General features: G+C 37.8%; 1 protein-coding gene across 2 annotated transcripts in view; it reads right to left on the bottom strand.

Annotated features, from left to right (window-relative positions):
- SLIT2 (slit guidance ligand 2) overlaps positions 1-23,114 on the bottom strand; it is a gene marked incomplete at its 5' end in the record, with an annotated part of 271,246 nt that overhangs the window by 114,028 nt on the left and 134,104 nt on the right. For both annotated transcript variants that reach the window (XM_082482340.1, XM_082482341.1), the window contains one exon: positions 854-925. In XM_082482340.1, coding sequence (XP_082338466.1) covers positions 854-925 — 72 coding nt within the window. The remainder of the gene's footprint in view (positions 1-853; positions 926-23,114) is intronic.

The following is a 23,114-nucleotide window of genomic DNA, read 5'->3' as shown; positions in this document are numbered from 1 at the left end:
TGATGCCACAGAAGATATTAATTATATTTTTTTCACAGCTGCATCACGCTGGCAGCTCCAATGTCTTTCTGGAACCCACTAGTATATGTCCTCTGTCTTTGTTGATTGTTTATAAGTGATTAAGTCCTCTGCTTACAGCAGGGGTTATAGCTTTTGAGTGCATGACCCTACATTTCCTACTACGCATGTTCATCACAGTCTTCAGGTCGTTCAGGTCTTTCAGTCCACTAAAGTGATCCACCACTCTAAACAGAAAGTCGAAAAGTCACTGCTTTCCTTTGTCTTGAAACTCACATATTTCCACATTTAGAAGCCATAAGAATTCAAAACCTGCCCATGAACTTCAGGGTCACTGTCTCCAGGAAAATGAGTATCTGTCTTTTAGAAAAGACTTATTTTACCACAGAAGAAAACTGCATAAGAAAAGTAGTCACATAAGTGCAAAAATATATGCTAGGAAAACTAGATAATAGCATGATTTTTCTTTCTTTCTTTTATACAAGTGAACAAAAGGCAAACTCTTAGACCCACGGCAAAATGAATTTTTCCACGTAAAACTATGAAATGTTTAAAATACCCTGACATTCAAATATTAAACTCTGGTTACCATAAGCAAACAGTTATAATGCCTTGTTGTATTCAACTCCATTTCAATGTTTTAGATTTCATATAGGGTAATTTTAGAATGCTTAAGTATTTTGCCAAAACAAATGGTACGTGTTTTTTTTTATGCAGAGATTCCTTAAGCAGCTATAAAAGTGCTTAGGGAAAAAGAGGTCTGATACAACAAAAGCACTTTGTATTGACAAAGCATTACCATCAGAATATATGCAAGAAGGACGAAAATACTTACAGATTTTTTATGTCTACTGCTCCTCGGAATGCCTTCCTTGGTATTGCTTGAATCTGATTTTCACTAAGATCACTAAGAAAAAGAAATAATTAAATTAAACTTAAAATCTGCCATAGATATTTCTTTCTCTGTATAAGAAAAAGAACATGTAAGGAAATAATTTCAGCCATTACCATTCAGTCAATGTTTTGAATGAAGCTTATTTTATTACGTTAATTGATTTGTAATTGAAGAAATAGAAGCAGCAATAATACTCAAATTAGTTCATCTGTGTTGCACTAAGTAGCTCCTTTACAAAGCAACAATACATACGCCAAACAAAAAGCAGAAGCATTACATAATCTAACAATGAAGGCCAAACCAATTTAATTTTTAACTGATTGATTTTACTTTTCAACCCATTTCAAACCCTGACATCCAATGTTTGATCCCATTATCAGCTTCATGCAAGGAAAACTGAAAACAAGCAAGAAGAACAAGTAGCAAGCTGTTGACAAACAACCATCAAGCTGTAAAACGTCTGAGGTCAATGTATTTCTGGATTTTGTTTCAGAGTGGCAAGCACCATAAAAGAAGGCATTAAAAACCATCCTCCAGCAGATATCTAATGTTCCTCTCCAAAATTCCTGCGTGACCAGCTGTACCGGGCTGTCTGATACCAGTGTGTTTTCCGAAAGAGAAACATTCGTGAATAATTTTTTTCTATCAACATAAATAAACAACCCCTTTTCTGAATTTTAGAAATACTTTTGGTCTTCACAGTTCCATATTGGAAATAAAACCTAGAGAACAGAAGTAAAGACAGTAGTAAAGTCAGAGGAGACAGAGAGAGGAAAAAAAAAAAGGAAAACAAACCCAAACTAGAATCCAGGGCGTTTCACGTCTGCTAGACCCCATTAACAAGTAATTCAGTGCAACAGAAGATGATCAGTAGATTGAACTTGTTAGTGCTGTATCTATACTGTATGCAGTTTGAAGGCTTCGCTTCAGACAATAGTTTGGCACCCTGGACCAAACATACCTACCCCTCCTGGGGTTCACAAACGTCTGCAGGCCTTCAAAGGGACCTATCGATCTTGTAGTCTTAAAGTTATGAAATCAGATCTTTTGGAGGCCTTCAGACACATGTATTGATAGACCATAGACACAAGAATATAAGAAATTATATGAACAGACTTACTTGAGCGTCTGAATAAAATTTAGAAACAAATCAGATGCATACAAGCTGTACCTACTCCAGGATTTTCAGTCAGTCTGCAGAGCAAAACTAGATTTCGTTTTGCTAAAAGCAAATCCGGACCTTCACTCCAAAAGCACATCAAATGCACTCCAACCCCTAACAGCAGAAGTAAAACTGCGCAATGCTTTGCTTTTTAGAGGCACCTTTTAGATGACTTTTTCAGAGACAGCTTTTCGGAGAAACATTCAAAATGGTGCATAGAAATAAGAGATCTAACTCAGATGAAGTGAATAAGCAAGAATCATTTAGTTGATTAAATATAATCAGCCATGCTTTTGACATATCCTTTCCCTAAAACGTAATCTAGCATGAGCTCATGTTTCCAATTATTAGTAATCACTCCTGGAGATCTCTTTCAGATTTATGAACTTAAAAAGAACAATTTGAGGACTTTATAAAACCCCACAGTGCCCGAGCCTAACAAAACTTGTATCAGTATAATCCCTTTGAAAATAATTCTACATACATTGACAGCAACTTTTTTTCACCCAATTCACTGTTAATTTATGGAAAACCACATTCTATTTACTGTATCTTTCATAGTTCATGCATCTAACTGCACTGCAATAGCTTGCAAGGTGTATTTAAAACCAGACCCTATTTTACCATTATTAACCATGTGTGAAAAAAGAGAATCTGTGAGCTGTGATTTAATTTTCAAGCCACCTAAGTAATCTTGAAATGGGATATGACTGCACTGCTCTGACAATAAATTCAATGGCAATGAATGAAAAAGCAGCCTTCAGCATTTGTTACGGCAACATGATTTAACAGCCTACTTCCTCCGAAAAAATTCCATTATAAGTATAAACAGCAAATATCTATATTTACACTTCTGTTTAACTGACTAATACATTTTACCGATACAAAAATTGTGTGTAAAGCGGTTAAGATAGCAGTAGTGATTTTTATCATGATCAATGATTAGTTTATAATAGATACATGTATATATCTATGCAAACCACTGCCATACTCATAAATATATACTGCAGGAGGTAACGGGTAATGGCGCATTATGCTTTTTACAAATAGCGTATCATCATTCACCATTTTATATAATTAAAAAAAGTAGAAGATGAACAAGATTGAGAAAAAAATCTAATAAAAAAAAATAACAATGGTCAAAGTCTTTCTTTCCTTGACTAAAAGCAAATCTTGGCACGAATGCAAGGACTTACAAGCAGCAGCTATTGAGCCAGGGCGCTCAATAAACAATACACTGAGATTATATGCGTGCATACGTATGTCTCTGTGTACGCACATGTGAAAGATGGAACTAATAGCATGCTAGATTTACCACTGGATCCACACAGTAAACACAATTTCCATGTAGTACAGGCTCATGTAGACTAAAGTACATTGTTCCCTGCTAATTTTAGCACATCTGAAATATGAACTACTTGATCGCAAAGGCTCCCGACCTTCCTTTGCATGGCACTTGTTTAAAGCATCCCTCTAAATGTGGAGAGATATGGCAAATGTAATTTTCCAAGAGATTTTTTTTTTTTTTTGCAATGCATCTGCTGGTTTGCGAAACTTTCTTGGAATTGTTTACGTAACAAAAGTGTAAGTTATTCATTCATTCCTTTATTGCAAAGTTCTACCTCTCTTATAAAAACTATGATTTTCAACACACAATTTATGCCTACTTATAGCAGGAAAGCTTTTAGTAATTATTTATTGGTTGTTTTAACTTTTCGTCTGCGCTGTCTAAAAGGGTTTCCTTATAAAAACGTTGAGGGGTTTAAATAAACTTTCAATTTTTTCTTCTTGCATAAATTACACCTGCATTTCGCACTGCAGACCCAGGACTCAGTAAGAAGTTGCTGTGTGGTCGTCTTTTTTATGACGTTTTAACTCATTCCACTGCAATTCTTAGCTTGCTCACAGAAAAGGAGGCCACAAGCAGCACAGGGTGTACTGTGACTTTCCGGGGAAATGGGGCAAAAATCTGTTTTGTAGATAAAACCAGACAATTTTGCAGACCATTATGTTACATTGATTTGACTTTGTAGCTTGTATTCTGCAGGTGAAAGGTGCGAACCTCCTTTTCAGCCTGATGGTCATCGTTTTCCCGCACCGATAACCATGTGAACTTCAGCTCCCATTTCAAAAAGAGGCAGCACTTGAATACAGAGTATAATTTATGATGGCACTTGGCACCCCTAAAATGAGAGATCCTCTAAGCATCTGAATAAAATTTAAGCCACTAAACAACAGAACATCCTACTTTTACAAGAACAATTCTGTGTTTTTGAAAGAAAAGGCACGAACCTGTACTCACATTTGAAAACAGCAATCTGACTGAGGTACTTTCATGGAAACAAATTCTTCTCCATTATTATTACAGCCCAAGACGTTACATCAAAAGCCAGCATTCCTCTGGAACAGCAGAACTGATTCTAAAAGGTTTTGTATGCAGCTAGAGTGAAAAAGCCAAGGCTATCCTACAGATTTTTTTTTTTTTTCAAAATAAAGCACGATGGTCTAGTAAGATGTTTTGATTAATTCATCTTTATGCAGATTCTAGTTGTCTTACAGCCTTCTTTCAACTAAAATGTTCTTGACTCTATTATATCATTCCTAGAGAGATATATTCCAAGTTATTAAGTCTGGAGTACCGTAGACATTGACCCTTCAAGAAAATTCCTTAGGGCAACTTTGTGGGTTTCATTCATGACATTCACTGACTGGCGGAGCACCTTCAACCTCCCGGCCTCCAACACACCTCCCCGCTCACACATTACCAAACCAACGCTCGGGGCCAGAACCACCACGTATAACTTCAGTCATTTTCAGGTTGAGATGTCCTCAAGCCAAAAAGCGGCACAGTACTATCGGGGTTAATGATATTTTCACACAAAATGCCATCTGGGCAAGTTAGGCTAGAAGCAGCTGAGAGAGGTTCTTCAGAGAAGGCACAGAGGAGCACCTGTGCTGCTCTGGATGCACCTGCACTGTCTTGTTTCTAATGGTTTGTTTCAGATATGTTTAAGCTGAATACATGTCAAGCATTCTTCTGAGTTGTAATATTCTGGCTGCAACCCCACGTTCTCAAAGCAAAACAAGAAAACTAAATCCATATGCCAAACCAAGCTGAAGACGCACAGAGGAGAACGCACAAAGATTTCTGAGTTCTTGCCCAACTACAGTGATTCTTTGAAAAACTTGCATACTTTTTTTTTTCTTCCACAGAAGGTCAGGTGTGTGTTTCTAAATCAGAGACTAAATATGTTGCATCTAATTTTATTTTTTTAATTAATGTAGTCTATCCAAGTATTCAAACTCAGCAATAAAAATAGAGAAATACTTTAGTCTCTCCACTATCAAATAAGTCCTGGAATTACTGTGCTTACATAAAATATAATTTATCTTTAAAGAAGCCCGGTCAAGGCAATTTGCATGTGATGTATACTGATAATCATATATGCCTCAGCTTTTAAAGCGATTTCCAAAGATTAAGGATTTAATTCTGATATTTTCAGTTAAACTACAGTAGAACTTGTCTAATTTGAAATGATGCCTGAAAGAATGTAGATTTCTGTATTTCACAAACTGATGAAATAGGAAAAAAATAAATAAATAAATAACTCCCACCCTCCCCCCAAAAATCACCTTCATTTTATGGATTCAGGTTTGGGTTTTTTTCCTCTGGAATATGTTAGGAATCATAATGCATTATGCTTTGTGGAAATAGCAGAAAGACCTTGCCAAAACCTTGCTACTACTGAATCCTTCCTAAGAACAGGATGGAAATGGTACGTTTCTATTTATCATATTTACTGGTTAGTAGACAGAACTATATCAGGGGAAAAAAAAAATCCCAACCGAGAATCCTGCTAACATTTGAATTCATACCAATAGAATGTAATAACCTATTCCCATAGAAAACCTCAAAAACTTATATATACTATTGCTTTTTTATCTGAGGTAAAGCCCTCGGATAACCTGATATTAATGAGCCTGATAGAGTGCTTCAGCTCTTAAAAAATGCAGACAGTACTGCATTGCAGCTATTTTATTACTCACCATGTATGGTTCCCAGCTGAATATCGCATTTAACCTTAAAAGGAGTGCTAAATTTTTAATTATAGAAATTGAAACACCACATATAATATCTATATCATATGCTGTTAAGACGGTATCACAGTCGTCTTGTGTGGCTAAAACCATTGTTTGTTCTGAAACGATAAATCTTTTGAAGATGGCAAACCTGCTTGTAAATTTAATTACTTGTAATTTTATTTTCCTCTATGGTTTAACCTCCCTCTGTGTCTGACCAGCGATATCATAAATCTACACTGCCAGTCTCTACTTTGTAAAATACTGAGTACTGGCAATGAGTCATGTGTCCTGATTTTTAAAGGAAAAGGCAGAAATACTGAGTCAAACTAACTACTGAATACTTAATCTGTTTATTTATGCCAGTTCATAAAAAACAGCTCAGAGGTGGCTATTTCATGATCAGCATCCTTAATAATTATTTAAATATATCTGGCACAAACAAAGTAAGCCTTGCGTAGTACTTCATTCTTACTGGAAAACAATTGTTTTAACATTAGCTAACTATATTCTGCAAGAAATCCCCCATGCCCATACAGGGTACCGAAATATCATGGATAATGAGACTGCAGGGCATTCAAAGAAATAAACTGAATGAGAATTTCTTTAAATTATTTGACTGAAAATCAAATATGTGAATTTGGACTTGGGGATTTTCACTCGGAATACAGAGGTAGTGAAAAAAAAAAACAAACATATTTTAGAATAGGATAGGATAGTTCAGTTGGAAGAGACCCACAATGATTATATAGTCCAACCAGACAATTTGGTGAAACAAGCACAAGCTTCTTTTTATGAACATAAGTATCAATTATTTATTTATCCCCGAATAATAAAACTAACTAAACAATTCATTTCTGAATACTAAATGGTCCTCTCCTTTTCAGCTGTTTTCACTATGACTTGCTTTTTCCTCAGTATTATTCAGTGTTCCTAAAACATACTTGTATCCTAATACACCTTAAAAAGCACAGAAATTTAGGTGGCAGGAAGAAGACACTACCTGTTCATTAAGGAGCTCTTTGCAGAGAAAACCCGTGAAACCTGCTCCGGCACAGGCTACTCACTGGATTCTGGACTTCATCAAGATGTTTATGAGGTCTTGCATGGCCTGAGACAATTAGAATCATAGAATGGTTTGGGTTGGAAGGCACCTCTAAAGGCCATCTAGTCCAACCCCCCGGCAATGAGCAGGGACATCTTCAACTCGATCAGGTTGCTCAGAGCCCCGTCCAACCTGACCTTGGATGTTTCCAGGGATGGGGCACCTACCACCTCTCTGGGCAACCTGTGCCACTGTTTCACCACCATCATTATAATAAACTTTATACCTAGTCAGGATCTTCCCTCTTTTAGTTGAAAACCATTCCCCCTTGTCCTATGGCAACAGGCCCAGATAAAAGGTTTGTCCCCACCCTTCCTGTAGGCCCCCTTTAAGTATTGAAAGGCCGCAATAAGGTCTCCCCGGAGCCTTCTCTTCTCCAGGCTGAACAGCCCCAACTCTCTCAGCCCCTCCTCATAGGTCTTCTGCCCCCTGATCAGTTTTGTGGCCCTCCTCTGGACCCGCTCCAACAGGGCCATGTCTTTCCTTCTTCTCCACCCACAATCACCTTAACGATGCATACCATCTAAAACCGCAAACCTATTCCAGAGCAAGACCCAGGTTTGCAAGAGCTATTATGTATTCCCCTGGTTTTCACGTTATGGAAAACGAAGTACTCCCCCTCACTGGAAGGCAGTGAGGACACCAGCAGTAAAACCTGAGCTCCTGGAAGGAGAAAGCGTGCCACGACATGACTAAGAGAAGTGAGCCACAGCACCAAGTTTCAACTGTGTCTTTGTGTGTCTCGAGAGAAATATGGAAAGGGATTATTTCATACTATGAATAACACCAGCAGCTATTTGCAAAAACAGCTGTAGCAGCGGACTTTCCAATGCAAGGAGGACAAAATTAAACAGCAAAGTAGGTTTTTTTTGTGTTTTGCTGGATCTCTGATTTGGATTTCACTCCTAAAATGCCAGTTTTCCACTTTCTAAATTTGAATAATATATATGTATTTCTGCTCCGAATTAGGTGTTTTGCGTTATCGTGGAAACGTTTTGATCAAATTTTTTTACTGCTCATGAATCTTCATTTATCGTCACACAACCACGGTCTTAAATTGCAAAGTCCCAGTACGACTAGGAATTTAAGACCTTTTTTGAATGCTAGAGAGGCACGCTTTGGCAACCACTAGTTTTACTGTATTAGGATAAGGTATGTAAGCATGAAAATTATTCCCAGAGCTATGTAACAAGAATGAAACCAAAGCACAGTCTTCAAGAATACAGATGCTACTGAACAATTACATTACGGTGTAAATGCAGTGAGAGCATCCTCTAAAATTAATAGCTGAGGTAAATAGAACCTGTTGAAGCATATTTGGAATTCCATCATGGTAGAAATATATCACATTGTATCATGAACTTACTAAACAAACATGAATGTTTTAACCTATAACACAACAGGTTTTTATCCCATGTTCAGCAAAAATATTAATATATACAAACAAGTAAGTACCTTCCCCATCAGTCAAATGAGGCTTATCCAGTTAATTGATACAATACTGACATATGTTTGGCTTTATAGAGTTACTGTATAACAAGTTACTGTACTGCATTACTTATTTATGAAGACAGCCTTATACTCAAATGGCTTCGCATGTTCTTTTAGCAAGGCGTAGCTTTTTGGCTGGTCTACAGATCAATTAAGATAGACAGAATAAGGAAATGTTTTAAAAAATATATGCTTAACAGTTCAGTCGAAACTCTTGTTCTGAAAAAAATACCCACAAACCAAAAACCACCAAAACCACAAATTCTGCTGTACCATTATTCTTTGACTACGAAATAAACAATTTAGCCTTCTATTAATTTCCTTTTTTTTTTTTTTTTTTTAATTCTTCAGTAAAACATCCAACACAGCTACTCCTATTCATAACGAAGACACAAAAGGAGTCCAATACAATCAGGCACATATTTATCTCCTTGTGAAGATCAAAAATCTGAATTATAAATCCTAGCATTAGTTCTGTAAATCATTATTGCGGGCCATATTATCATTCCAACCTGCTTCCGATAAGAGGAATAAAATTTCACGTTTGAGAAAGGTACTATTAACCTTCTTTTACAGATGGAGAAACCAAGGTAGTATAGATCAGTGGTAGTATGTATCAGTACCACGGTGGGGAGCACAAAGCAGATGAGGAAAATTTAGACCAGAGAATTGCAGGTTCTCTCTGCATCACTAATTTCCATTTGCTCCGTTGACTCCCTGGAGGTTCAGGTGCTGTACATAGTAGACACATAATCTATTCCCATGCTAAAGCAAGATCACTCCCTATGCCACAGTGTGCTACGCTGCCCAAGAGAATATTTCATATTTCACAACATAGGGCAATCACCACTGCAATATGGACAGAATGATGAGAATCTCAGCAATTTCTATGATAAGGAATGAATCTTCCTCTAAGTATATTCAGACTAAATTTCCCTGCTCGCTTTCATCTCTCAGTTTTTAATGATACCACTTTTAATGACATCATTGAAATGTCATTCTTAATGCTTCAGATTCTTAAATATTATCCATTTATAAATCTATACTTTAATGAAAATGTACTTCTTATAGATATTGCTATATTATTATTTGCATTATTTAAGCAACAGATATTTTTATCCATTTTATCTATTTATTTATTAAAGCAGAAGTGCAGATAATTTATCAGTATAGGATATATACAACAAAAGAGAAAAACTAATGTACTAAACAATAGGAGTACTGGCAGCCTGATAATCTGAGTTTATCAGTACGTTCAACCTTAACATTTAGGATAAATCATCAGCGATTTAAATGATGACAATTACTGCTAATCTTTTTTTTTTTAAGAAACAACCTAACTCTTCGCAACTATCCAATATCATATGATGTTGCCTTTTTTATAGTTTGGAGTATCAGTAATTAGTAATTTCTGCAGAATGAAAATAGCACAGACCGCAAATCCCAGGCTTGTCTGACATTTTAATATGGTCACATTTTGGATTTGGAATAAGCCAAAACCTCCAATCTCAATCTTGGCATGAAAGTTAATCTATGGGCCGCAAAAATCAATTCTACTCCACAGTGTCTCCAAAAGTTCACTTAAACCAATTTGTATACTCTGGTACCATTTGAAAATAATTGCTTAAGGAGCTTCACCAGTTATTCTTTATTGTGCTAGAGTGTCCTAGTGCGGCAAATGCAAATTGTAAAATAAAATAGGAGTATTAGGACCACACACGTATTTTACTAGAGTCTTAGAAATTATTTTTGAAAAGGAAAGCAGTCTTTATTAGTCTGTTCTACTAAATTAATATGTAATTATCTTTTGTTTAGGACTACAAAAAAAAAGAGAAATAATTACACATTGTAGGTCCTAAAGAGGAAAGGACCACACACAATTTCAAAGAGAGAGAATTGCAATACTACTTCAAATTTGGCTTCAATGTAATCCTTCTGATAGAAAAAGACCCTTGAAAGAAAAACTAGAAGCTCTTAAGAACACTCCCGCCCCTCCAAAGAAAAACTCGCTGATTCTTTATCCCCCATAGTGTCTCAAATTGGCCGAGCTGAAGGAAGATACTGCGCGACATTTACTGACTGCTGCTTGTCACGCGTTTCTAACGGCAGTGCCGTCCCCCCAACACCGCCCGAGACAGCAGCACAGCCGTGAAACGTGAGGGTACCTTTGACCTACAACCGTGCTCAGAGTTTGCAGAGTGGAAGATGACTTTTAGCCATATGGATGTATATCTTGCATTTAATGTTTCAAAAATGGTAATTTAGTCCCGCCAATAACTTATAAAGCATATGTATTTTTTTTTCATGTATGTTTCCCTCCTTTTTACTTTACCAGGCTGGAATTGAAGGCAAAAGAGAAAATTACTTTAACCTTTATGTGTTATTATTTCACACAAGGCCACAAAAGACCATTTCTTTGTAAGGAAATTGTGAAGATTCTGCTATTTCAATTCCACCAGTCTTCAATAGGTGATTTGGCGATTAATTTTTAATCAACTACTACACTTGATAGACTTCAAAACGCACTACAAGTTAAGGACTTAAAAAGGATGAAGCAAGATGCTGCCAGGTAACTTTCACTTCTTCTGCTACGTTACACACTCAGCATATGCATGGCTGAAACATCCATTTGGCTTGGTTTGGGGATCCGCTCACATTAAGAATAGATGAGATGGCATACTTAACTTTTCAAAAGACCTCTTCCAACAGTATCTGAAAAATGTATCACTACCTTGCCCTGTAACAAAACTTCTTTTTTAGCGGGAGTTTACAGCTGTCAACATGTCTTTAATATTTAATATTGTTTCACCTGCTTTGGAATTGAAGCCGTAAGCACTTTTAGAAACTGATTGAAAGGTCATCTGGTATGTTGTCTAGTTTCACTACACAGTCTATAACCCTGTATATTCTTTTCTGAAATATCACTCAGCGAACTGTGGCATTTCTCTCTTTGTTCAAACCGGAGCAGAGCGGGTTCCTGATCCAGCCCCTTATGCATAGCTGCTATTCCAATACAGGTAAGTAATAATTACATCCCTGGACACAGACATTTTTCATAAAGTATAGCTCCAAACTGTTAGTCTAATAAGAAGCTGAGTACCCCGAGTGTTTCCTAACAGTAAAACTAACCTTGAACAGTTTGTCAAGGGACAGCCAAAATTTGGAGAGTAAACTAGAAATGATCTTGGAGATCATTAATGTCGAATGGCACTGTGCTCGCTCTTCCTTCACTTGAGTTGAATGATGCAATTTGGGCATTGTCCCCTGAGATAGGCTGACTGCTTAACAAGACAGATTTACTGTACGGTCTTAGCTTTATACAATATGTGTGTAGGCACATAATGTATATGAAGCACTGACGCTTCAGGCTTTGAGGCTGTTGCCTGTCAGTGCCAAAAAGTACGCTAAGAACAGCGAAAGAAACCAAAGCAAATTATGAAAGGATTACCACGGATGATTAAAAAAGTTGACAACAGCTAAGCTACCATCATAATTACTGCTTATCAAGATGACCAATATTATATCATTGTTTTCCTGGGCTTCACCCATCTGCTCATACCCATCTGTCATTTCTTATACTGTAATATTTTTCATAGAAAGACTTTGTTTTGGTTTACAGGGTGTTGGCTGGTTTGTTGGTGTTTTTTTTTTTTTTTTTTTACTCTTTGTTTGTACAGTGCCTAACACCATTGGGTTTCTGGCCCAAAGAGCCAGGACTTTAAGCTGTTATGAGAGTAAACTAATAATGGAAAGGGCGACAGCACCATGTGTGTTCATATCACTCTCCACTTCACTGATAATGAAATACAAAACAGTAAGACCAAGCCAAATTATTTGAGTGACAGGATAGTTTTTTGGACTGGATTTTTTGTTTATTCTATGTCTTGTGCGTTGTATATGTGCTGGTTAATAACAGCCAATTAAAAGCTCTTAGGAGAAAAGGGAAAAGAAATTGTCGGGAAACTTCAGGCCAATCACTGATACTAACATTCAAGTATTCTGGAACTAAAACTTCCCACTGACCAGGATCAAATGACTTTAACACTCTAGCTGAGCATCTCAGAAGTCTCAAGCCTTGAGTTTCTGTTCACGGGCTCCAGGCTTTTCTTTCTTCTTGAGCCTGCCTTCGCTTTCTGTGGCTGTTCCAGCCACTTCCCCCAAACTCCTTTCACCGCGACCTCTTTCCTCTGAATGCCATGCAAAGAATCAGAATTTCAAGAGACGGTTTCCTGTAGTAAAAGGAGCTGAGAATACAACAGAGGCCGTCCAATTGGTCTGTTCAGCAAGAACAGTGTACCCTAGCTGAACACAGGGGCCATTTAGAACTGAAAACCCTCATAAAAATAGTAAAACTGCACATAAGCAATGAAAAGGAAGCTGGTAATTCCGGAATGAACTGATCACAATCAATTTCTTCATCAGCAGCAAACTCAAAAGAACAACCCAGGACAAAAACCTGGATCAGAGTGCTCCCAAGTGTAAGAACGTGCAAAACCCATTGCGCGTTACAGCCCTGGCTGTACGCTATTGCCACAATACCAGTATGTAAATTGCATTTAAACATTCTAGGAAAACTCATCTACAAAACAATCCATGCAATGCTGAATTTCATATTATTTAAAGAAAAGCTTAAATTGTATCGCTAATTCTGCTGTATTTATCCCTTTCCCCCCCCCCTCAAAGTTACAAAAAAGTTCAGCTGCTTGTACTAGTAATAATTTTCATTCAGGTATTTTTTCAGCTTAAAGTCCAGAAAGCTCAGATTTTCTGTTCCAAGACTGCACTTTTCCACTGACACCATCAAAGAGTGGCTGCTCTTAATTGCACTTTAAAAACTCATCTCCATTCCTCCCTTCAGACTTTTTCCCTCTATCCGTAGGTTTTCAAGCCTTTTTTCCAAATTGCTTCCATGCAAAATTCTTTCCCTTCAACAATTTTCCAGACTCTTCTAAGCAGCTGATGGGACTTCTGCTTAAGTAAATACCCAGAAAATCCTACTGAGAAGCCCTAATAACGAGGATAAAAGTGATTGTGTGTGTGGTGGGGTGGAGTCTTTTTGTTGTATGAAGGGTTTTTTTAATTTAGGAGGGGGTTGGTTTGTTTTGCTATGGGATGGATATCAGTTGGATGGGATGGATATCAGTTCAATAATTGCAATCAAACGAGAGCACAGCATACCTACGATGAATAACGGTGACACTGATGCCTCCGTTCACAAGCTATTATACGCTTTTGCAGTGAATAAACAGATGACTTCAGGACAGAGAGGTCTAGGTAACTATGCGGAGACAGAGGACGGTTATGGTAATGGCAAGAAAGAGCTATTAAATGTACTTAAAAAAACCCCAACAAACAATGCATAAGCTTTCCTGTTGCTTGAGGACTAATTCTGGAGTATACCATGAAACATTTAAAGACTTCAAATGATCGCACTTTGTTTAAAGCATAAATTAGAAAAAAATGTGATTTAAGAAATAATCCTAAATAAGAGCACATGACATTGCACTCCTAACGATAACAGCCATTAAAGGGAACAACAACATGTCGGCACTACACAGCCGGGCTTTCTGCTGAAGCAGTCTGTGTAAATCCATTTGTGCTTCTAAGGAAATCAGTAAGAGTTTCGCCAGCTCAAAAATCCTGGGACATGCGTCTTACAACAGCGAGCGCGTGCATCTGTACTCACTCTTTTAGCTGAGTAAGAACAGACCTCCTCTGAGAACAGGACCGGCTCAGGGCTCTGAGGTGATTGAATTTAAACGATATTTACGCAGATAGCTGAGAAGGTGTGAGGATTTGCTTCTACACGGGCTCCACCGCGCTTGCTATCTATTGCCATATGGCTAATTCCCTCTCATGCTTATTCTTCTGTTGCAGTTCATGTTACAGTACGCTGTTTTACAGACCTGCAGCTTCTAACATCTGTAGCAAAGGTCCCAGAAATTGATTTAGAGGCTGAAATACAAGCATATCCAATCCTGCTTCTACACAAGGCTATATATCTTTGTTGGAAGACTGACACATGGTCCCCATATGCACTGGTGATAACGCAAGCCTGCCAGGCACAGATGTACTTATAGCTCCGGAGAGATGCAATCTAATGATGGATAGGAATAACCCAATCATACGAACATTTGTATTTGTAAACCCTACCTAGTGCTACAGACAATATGTCTACGTTTCGCTGCCACGTTTCTTCAAGGATATCAAGATGTTCCTAAGGTACGACAAGCATATGATGAAACTTAATGGTATGTAAGATAGACAGACTGCTTTCTGAAGCACAACTCAATAGTTGGAAGTTTTAAAAATTAATTGCTTTTCTGGCAAACCGAAAGAAAATTAAATTAAATTAGATACTGGAACTTTTTCATTAGAAGGCTCTAGCAAAATAAAGTTAATAGATGGAAAGCTTTCTGCAATTAAAAGTGACAGGTGCATTGCCTTCTCTAAGCTTTTAAATCACATCTGTCAAAAGGCCTACTAAAATGCATTTTTTAAGCCCCTTCCAATCTACTCAACTTTTATGAATCAAAATACTGCAGAATTATTGAAGATATATCACTTAAGAAAGTCACGGCTTTATGGCAGTAAAGAGCTGAAATTTCTATAGAGTTATACATCTAACATATTTAGGACAATGTATTAAATCACAGAGTAACTCTGTATCCTATTTCCATTCACTTCATTTGTCAGCATGATTTCCTGCTTTAATTCTTACCCAGGGCAGAAGAAATAACACAACTTCATCTCCTTAATTTAAAACTAAGATGTTTACAGTAAATTCAGGTCAGTCACAACTTTGAATTATCTATTCTACATATTTAAGGAGATTTGGAAGAGAGAGGGACATAGGGACATGGTAAGTAGTTTCTATCGCACCTACTATCTACCAGTATTTGAAGAAATTTCTTTACCTCCATCGAAGAAACTTCTTCAAGACAGAAAGTGTCTGTCTTGAAAACAGGCAGAAAAGTTTTAGTTCAGCTTCTGCTGTGCCTCTTACAGAGTGAAAAACTGTTTTCAATGAACTCATGTTCCAATAGTGTGGGCAAAGCCACTTATTGCACATCTTCCCCCCCTACCCCTTGACGTGCCCGAGCCAATCCTTCACTCCTCATTCCTCACTCACAAAACCAGGGAGTACTTAAACAGTGCTACTATTTTTCAGCCTTAAAAGAAACTCAAGAAACCCAAAAGTCAAAAAAAACCCAAACCCAAATGCCAAATTCCCCATTAATAATTTTTAGGAGTTTTTTGGGATGGTTTGAATATTTTTTTTTTTGTTCCTTTGTTTTTTAAACTAATCAATAACCCTAATTTTGATAGGTTAGGAATGAAGTATATTTATGAGAATGCTCCTCATCCCCACCAATTCTGAAAACAAACAAAAACATTACTCTTCAAAGCTCTTAATTATCAACTAAGCAAAAATCTATTACGCTCTCGTAAGATGGACTGTGACAACATGAAGTATAATGGTTATGATACAGCACCTTCACAGATGTAGGATGGAAAACTACACTAACTCAGCTAAATATAGCTCTTATTAAACTGCAAACATACAAATAATCTCATCCCAATTCAGGAAAGCACTGAAGCAATGTACAATTTAAAGTATGCGCTTAAATCCCATTGAATTAACTGTAACTATTCACAAGTTTAGTGTGAAACGTGATCAAATGTATCTTTGAATCACAAACTACTTACTGAAAAACAGCAGTGCATACATTTTAATTATAGGTTTCCCTAAATTAAGCACATGGGAACAAAGACAAAATCCTCCTCAGATGGAGCGACAGAACAAGAAAGTAAGAAAATCGTTTTCTTTTCCATAATCACTCTGTAAATTTTCACCCTACCACATGGCAAACTATCATTGTGACACCACAAATAATATTTGAGGCGACTGGACCATGTACGAGTCCTTAACAAAATTATCTTTTATATTTAATGAAACTCAGGGTTTTGATGCTTTTTGGGTTGTCTTTGGGGGGTGGGAGTGGATCTTGCCAAGTTTTCAGTTACCCCTGTAAATAAATAGGGTTTCTCATTTTGAAATTGCGAAGTCCTCACTCACTTCTCCCTAGCACTCCTCAGGACAAAGTTTAAAGGACTTTTCTCAGAGACAGAAATCTCCTCCAGCTCCTGGCCAGGCAGAGGGAAGCTTTGGGACAGAAGGTCAGTATTTCAGGAGGACTGACCATTCAAGAACATACCATACTTCAAAATTGTGTCAGGTCTGCATCCCCACAGAGAAACACAGGAACTGTGATACCAAGGACCGCATGGTAGGTGCTAGGTCTTCTGGGAAGAATCAAAAATAGTTAAAATATTCACTGGAGGAGCTACGGTAAACACAGATAAGGATTCATCCCTGACTTACAACCGAGTAAGTCTGAGAGCTGGACTGCAGTGGTACTGAGTGCTTTGGATACGTGAACTAAAAATACACTAAAAACACCAGAGGAACTGAGGAGTCATGAGGATATGTCTACAAATGTTTGCTCCAAACAGGGATAAAAACATTCAAATATTTTCCCTTAGTATCAATTTTAACTAGACCGTGGGTGAGAATGAAAGGTCTGCAATCTGTGAAAACTAAAAGATCAAATTCAGCATTCAGCAGGGATACAGCATGTCTAATTAAGCCTCGATCTGCAGAAAGAATTTTTTTTGCAGTTTCTTCTTCCGTATCTCTTTTGCCCTCTGTTAACCATCTTCCTATCCACGTCTATAAATACTGAAAATAAGCCAAATTTTCCTCACCGATATCATGTATTACACAAATATCTGAAGGGAAAATATTTCCAGGAATGTTTTGATGAGCTGTACTAATTGAACAGCTTAACCAAACATAAACAACCATATAGAAATATAGACTTGAAAAGAGATATTAGATAAACCTAGCCCAAATAGAACTTAAAATCCTGGTACTCCAAAGGAAAAGGACTTGCCAGATTCAAAGCCGGCCATACAAAATGAACCATAAGTTTGTGTGTCAGTCATATTGATTTTGTTCAGGTGTTAAGTATATGCTTAAAAATAAATGCTCTGATGAACTTTAAGATATATATTTTATTCTCCTGAGTTTCTGTTTCAACTTTCCCTTTCCTTTAGCTCATCTGAAATTTCATTATAGATACATACTATTTATAATACTGATTAATACCTCTCTTTACATAGAAAAGGAAGAAGAGTCTTATATAGACTTCTGCATACATACACCAATTTCTGCCTGTGCGGTTTTCTTGCTTTGTTTTATTTTTTAATTAGGGACACACTTCACTTCCAGTGGGAAACAACCATCCACGTATCTAAACGTATGTATGGTACAATGCTTGACCTGAAGAACCAGCAAATATCTCACAGGGTCTGTTTTCTTCCACAGTATTTCCAATTTTCATGATTCGCTTTTCCATACATACAATAATAAGCAACACAAAATAGAGATTCCCAGCTGAGGAAGAGGTGACATCTTAGCTTGCACTTGAACAGGGAATTGCAGAAGAAGCATTTAAATAACAGAGGGAAATTGCCAGATTTTTTAAAAAAATAAAATCAGGATAAAACTCTGGGGTAAATGTGCTTAACGATGAAAATCACAACAGCTAGGATTACAGTGTTAGAATTTCATATTACTACCAGGTATATACATGTCTAATAGTAAACGTCTTTGTCTACATTTATAAGCAGATAAAGATTATAGCAATAAATCCCTATGCTGAAATAAAAGTGAGGCTAATCTTAAGATTAGGAATCTAATCTCCACCAGAAATAAGATACAGGTACTTAAAATGAATGGGAGGTCAATTCGCTATAGGCAACATGACATTCTGTATTGTACGTAATAAACTCCTGCACTGCAGCTGAAGTACTTAAAACTTACAAGCTGACAAAAAACGCAACAGGTTGAAAGGAAAGTTTCAGTAAAAAAAAAAAAAAATGTCAGCAACCACCTTTGACTTCAAGTTGAATTTTGGTCATACAACTCCCTGGTATTTTTTTGCTTTGCTTTCTTAACTAGTTCCCCTATGGATTAACCTCTTCTCACCTCTGGTTGTACACACACTGCAAGATGGAGCTGCCGGACAGTTCATTAGAGCAGCTCCTGCTGTTTCTTCCACCGAAGAGGAGGCACCTCGAAGTTACCACGCACAGGCAAGCCCAGGTTGACATGTCTCCTAACAACTTCTGGCAGCTTTGATCAGGCTGGTGGTTCATGCAAGTTTCACGGGCAAAAAAAGAAAAGAAGAAGAAGAAGAAAAAAAAAAAAAAGACGAACGGGCAGGAACTTTGAAGTATTTCTTGCTGCTCCTTTGGAACCCAAGTACCACCACTCAGTAATTCACGCACCACGCTGGTATCACTGAGGGGGGACAGTGGGGGACTGGATTGGGGGGCTTTTTCTACGCAGCATAATTTAAAACAAGAAAAGATGTATTTAAATGGAATACTTCAACCCACCGCTAGAAAAGTTATGCTTTAAATAACTGCTAGATAGAGGTTCAGACATAATATTAAACATAAAGTAAATTTCCTGATTCGGTATTTCAGATGCCCGTCTCTTTCTGAGCAGGTGACCCAGCCCAAGGTTTAGAAGAAGCTTTGCTCCTACAGCCTCGATGTTGTAAAGCGCTCGAGGCTGCGCGCTTCGATTTTCCAGCGTTGCTCTACGTGGCGTGGTGGCAAAGAACGTCAAACTGCATTTAAGCACTTGAAACGGGCTCCTTGGTGTCCAGCAACACCCCCCACTGCTCGGCTCGGCCTCTCTCCTTGACACCTCTGGTGGCCAAGCCAAAAAAGTCAACAGCCTGCAGTAATGAATGAATACTCCGGGAGCCTTTCATAATGGTATAGCTGATTGAGGCCCTGTTTGAGAGGCCTTACCTCATTTCCCACACATTTTCTGACCCATTTTGTCTGCCTTTTCTCAGAGGGGTTTTGCCTGTTATATTGTGGGCTAAGCAGTAAACTAATTATCTTGTTCAAATCCCTTTGCAACGCCCCTAATCCTATTAGTTATAAGAATGTGTGAATACTGATTGCACAACTTAAAAAAGGGAGAAACAGAGAAAGAGACAGAGACAGAGGGGAAAAGCCAAAAGGCAGAATCCCGGAGGATCTGCTGGCCACCGCAGCCTTTCGAGACTTGTCAGGACGCTCAAGACTCCCGTCCGTCACAAGACGGGACGCTAAACGGGACAATTTGTAAGGTCCGTACTTCCATTTTCCGTCTGTCTGTCGCATCTGCCCCAGAGCTGCCGCTATTATCCGAGGCAGCTCCGAGCCCTTTGCTCACAGCAGAACTTGCTGACCCCTGACTCCAGTTAACAGTTACATTTTCTCTCTTTCCCCTTTCATAATGAACATTTTAATGAAGGGGATGACAATATTACAATGTGTCAAAGAAGCCATATGAAGCACAGGAAATGAATGAATGTTAGTGTAGGCATCTATAGGCCCTACGAGTCCTATTTCTTTTCTTCAAAGAAGCTTCACAAGTCTTATTAAAGAGCCCTCTCGCCCTCTCCCTCAGCTGAAGATACCGGAGCGGTTGCCTCCTGCTGTCCAATACTGAGTGAACTTTAATCACTTTTCCTATTTTGTTCACACTGGGGAAGGAGCCAGGCTTCAGTGAAAAGCCTGCAGTCACAGTCGATGTTAAAGAGCATGAAATTTATCTGACTTCCATAAAAGATGAGCTCTGCCCTTCCATTCCTGCTTTTGCTAAGCTGGCTGCTCCGGGGACAGCCATTCTCTCCTCCAAAAACAAATATTTGCTTTTAGCGTGGATGGATGCTGCTGCCTAGGAGCGCCTTTTCCTTTGCTTTTTAAACTGTAAACTTAGTTGTTTTCACCTACAAAGACGACTTGTGGTCTTGGGAAAGAAATTTAACTTTATCATTTAGACATGCTGTTTTGCAAATGAAGGTTTTAAAAATGCAAACAGTTCCTGTTTTACATGAGTAATAAGCTCTGGCTAATTGGTTACCATAGAAGCAAATTCACCAGAATTCTCAGAGAGCAAGAGAAAGATTTACCTTTTCCCTCCTCTCCTTCCCTGCAGAAATGTCTATTTCAGTGAAAACCTAACTCTTAGGATAAAATATGAAGTTTGTTTTCTCACATACTGTATTTAAGAGATTTGAGACGCCGTTTATCTGATGAAGGTTAAAATAAAATGTATTATTACATAGCACTCCATTATTCTGTTTAAAAACCTTAACATTTGGAACTGGCTCTGCAACGGTTGGAAATCGTTTTCCATTATTTGTACAATACTTCCTTCCCTTACAATGGCAAATCAACAACACACTTGTGTGTAAGTTGGAAGGATAAGTCTTACAATGCACATCTTTCCTAAGGATAAATGCATTATAAATGAGCATTTTCAAAACAACCAACTGTGTGACTGAACGCTGACTGCGTATTTTAGAAGTGGTACCACTTCTGTGTCTTTTCATTACTTACATATTTCAAATCCAGCAGAGGAATTGAATGCAAAGAACCCCAAAACAACTCCAGAAGCAATTTACCCCCCAAACACTTTATGTATATAAAAAACTGAAAAACAGTAACAAAATTGTATCAATGGGCTGGATAATAAAAAGATTGTGTTAAAAAGAAATGAAAAGTGGTACTGATCCACCGACCATCCGCTCTGCATGCCATAACCCCATCTAATCCCCAATTGATACTGACAACTGCAATGACAAGGGCTAAATTGGAGCCAGAAGTGGGAGTAATGATAGACTGCCACTTCAGTATGTCAGCGATTTCAAGATTAAAATTAAACCCACACGAACGCTCTTCTGTAAAGCAGAGACTTATCAAAGGAAGAGAAGCGCTTCTTTAATAGTAACGCCTCCCAGAAATGTGCCACGGAGGCTGCGACCAGCGTGTAGTGCCCAGCAGAGGTTGGCTGTCCATCAGCAGGAACGAGATGAGCAGGGGAAAGCTGTTCCTGCTGTACTTTTAGTTGTGACCACCTAGGGGCACTCAGCGTCCTAGAAATGTATCGCAAATCTCAGCTTTTGATCCAGCACCATTCTGGGGTAGAGCACAAAACATATTCTCTATCAAGCATCCTGCCTTATATTCTCCTTGAATAACAATGATGAGTATTGTTTATTGATACTTTATTACTGGCAGATAACCAACCAGCCAGCCTTGTTCCCTCTAAATGCTTCTAAAGAGCTTCTTCTGATAAAGGCTTTAATATACCATGAAGGTTTTCAACCGATAGGCAAAAATATACAGACCGTATCTTTTGAGACAGTGATTTCACATTTTAAGTCTGGACTTCTTCCAAACTGCAAAGTAACTACAAACTGCATGGAAAGCTGTCTGGAGGGAATTCTCCTAATTATAATTCACTACAGCTTTGAAAAGAACATGGCAAAAAATGGAAATGAATATAAAACTGAGAAAGCACCACAAGGTCAAGAGAATTGCCATTTTTGTCTTCTTCACAGACATTCTTCCCTTTCTACTTCATGTTTTATACTTACAAAATGTAAACACAACCTGAACTGTATTCCTATGTTCTGGGATGCTCTGAATTCTTTCAAAAAATGAACTTGGTATAATTAGTCTTTCAAATTTTCCTCAAAAGAAAACCCTTAAATATGTTCATTGAAGCAATCAGCAAAACAAAGTTTTAGATTGAAGCAAATGGTTCGTTTAGGCTAAACTGCAGCAGCCTACTAGGCAATCCTATCTGATATTTTATGGTCAAGTTTTATAGTATGAAAATTCTGACTTTCTGCCACATTTTTTTCTGTTCAAACAGGGTTCACTTAACAAGCAGAATGCAGACCTGCTGCTTTCCCTTGTGGCCAACTTCACTTGTTCAAAGTCTTTGAGAATCTTGGAACACGGCAATAGCTCTTAAAGGAACTTTGGCCTGCAGCTGTTATTAACTAGCTTTGGACGTATGGACCTCCGTTGACAAGCACCTCATGTAGAGAGGTTAAAAAATTGCTACCATATGCTTTCAGCTTTTTTAACCTACAATGTAAAGGCTCAAAAAAAAAAAAAAAAAAAAAAAAAAAAAGAAAAAGAAGCAACCCCCCCTTCACTACTTTAAAAATGCAAATCAATTTACACATAAACCAACACTTCTTTCTATCTCATGTGGTCTTACAGTTATGAAATATATATTTCATTTTTACAGTGGTACTGTAGTGTTTCAAAGGCAGGAGCTGATTTCAATGAAAGGAACAACTGGCTATAGGTATAAAGATCTCAACAGGCTTTATTGCTGGACGCAAATTAAAAACCACCACACTCTTAAAACCAGCATTAAATAACAATAAAAATCTGTGTCATGAGAACATTTCTATCGCACAGAAAAGCAT

This window comes from Vanellus vanellus, assembly GCF_965231255.1.
Source record: "Vanellus vanellus genome assembly, chromosome: 4".
Taxonomy (NCBI): Eukaryota; Metazoa; Chordata; class Aves; order Charadriiformes; family Charadriidae; genus Vanellus; species Vanellus vanellus.
The sequence above is the reverse complement of the archived record's forward strand: the minus strand, read 5'-3'. Positions and strand labels throughout refer to the sequence as shown.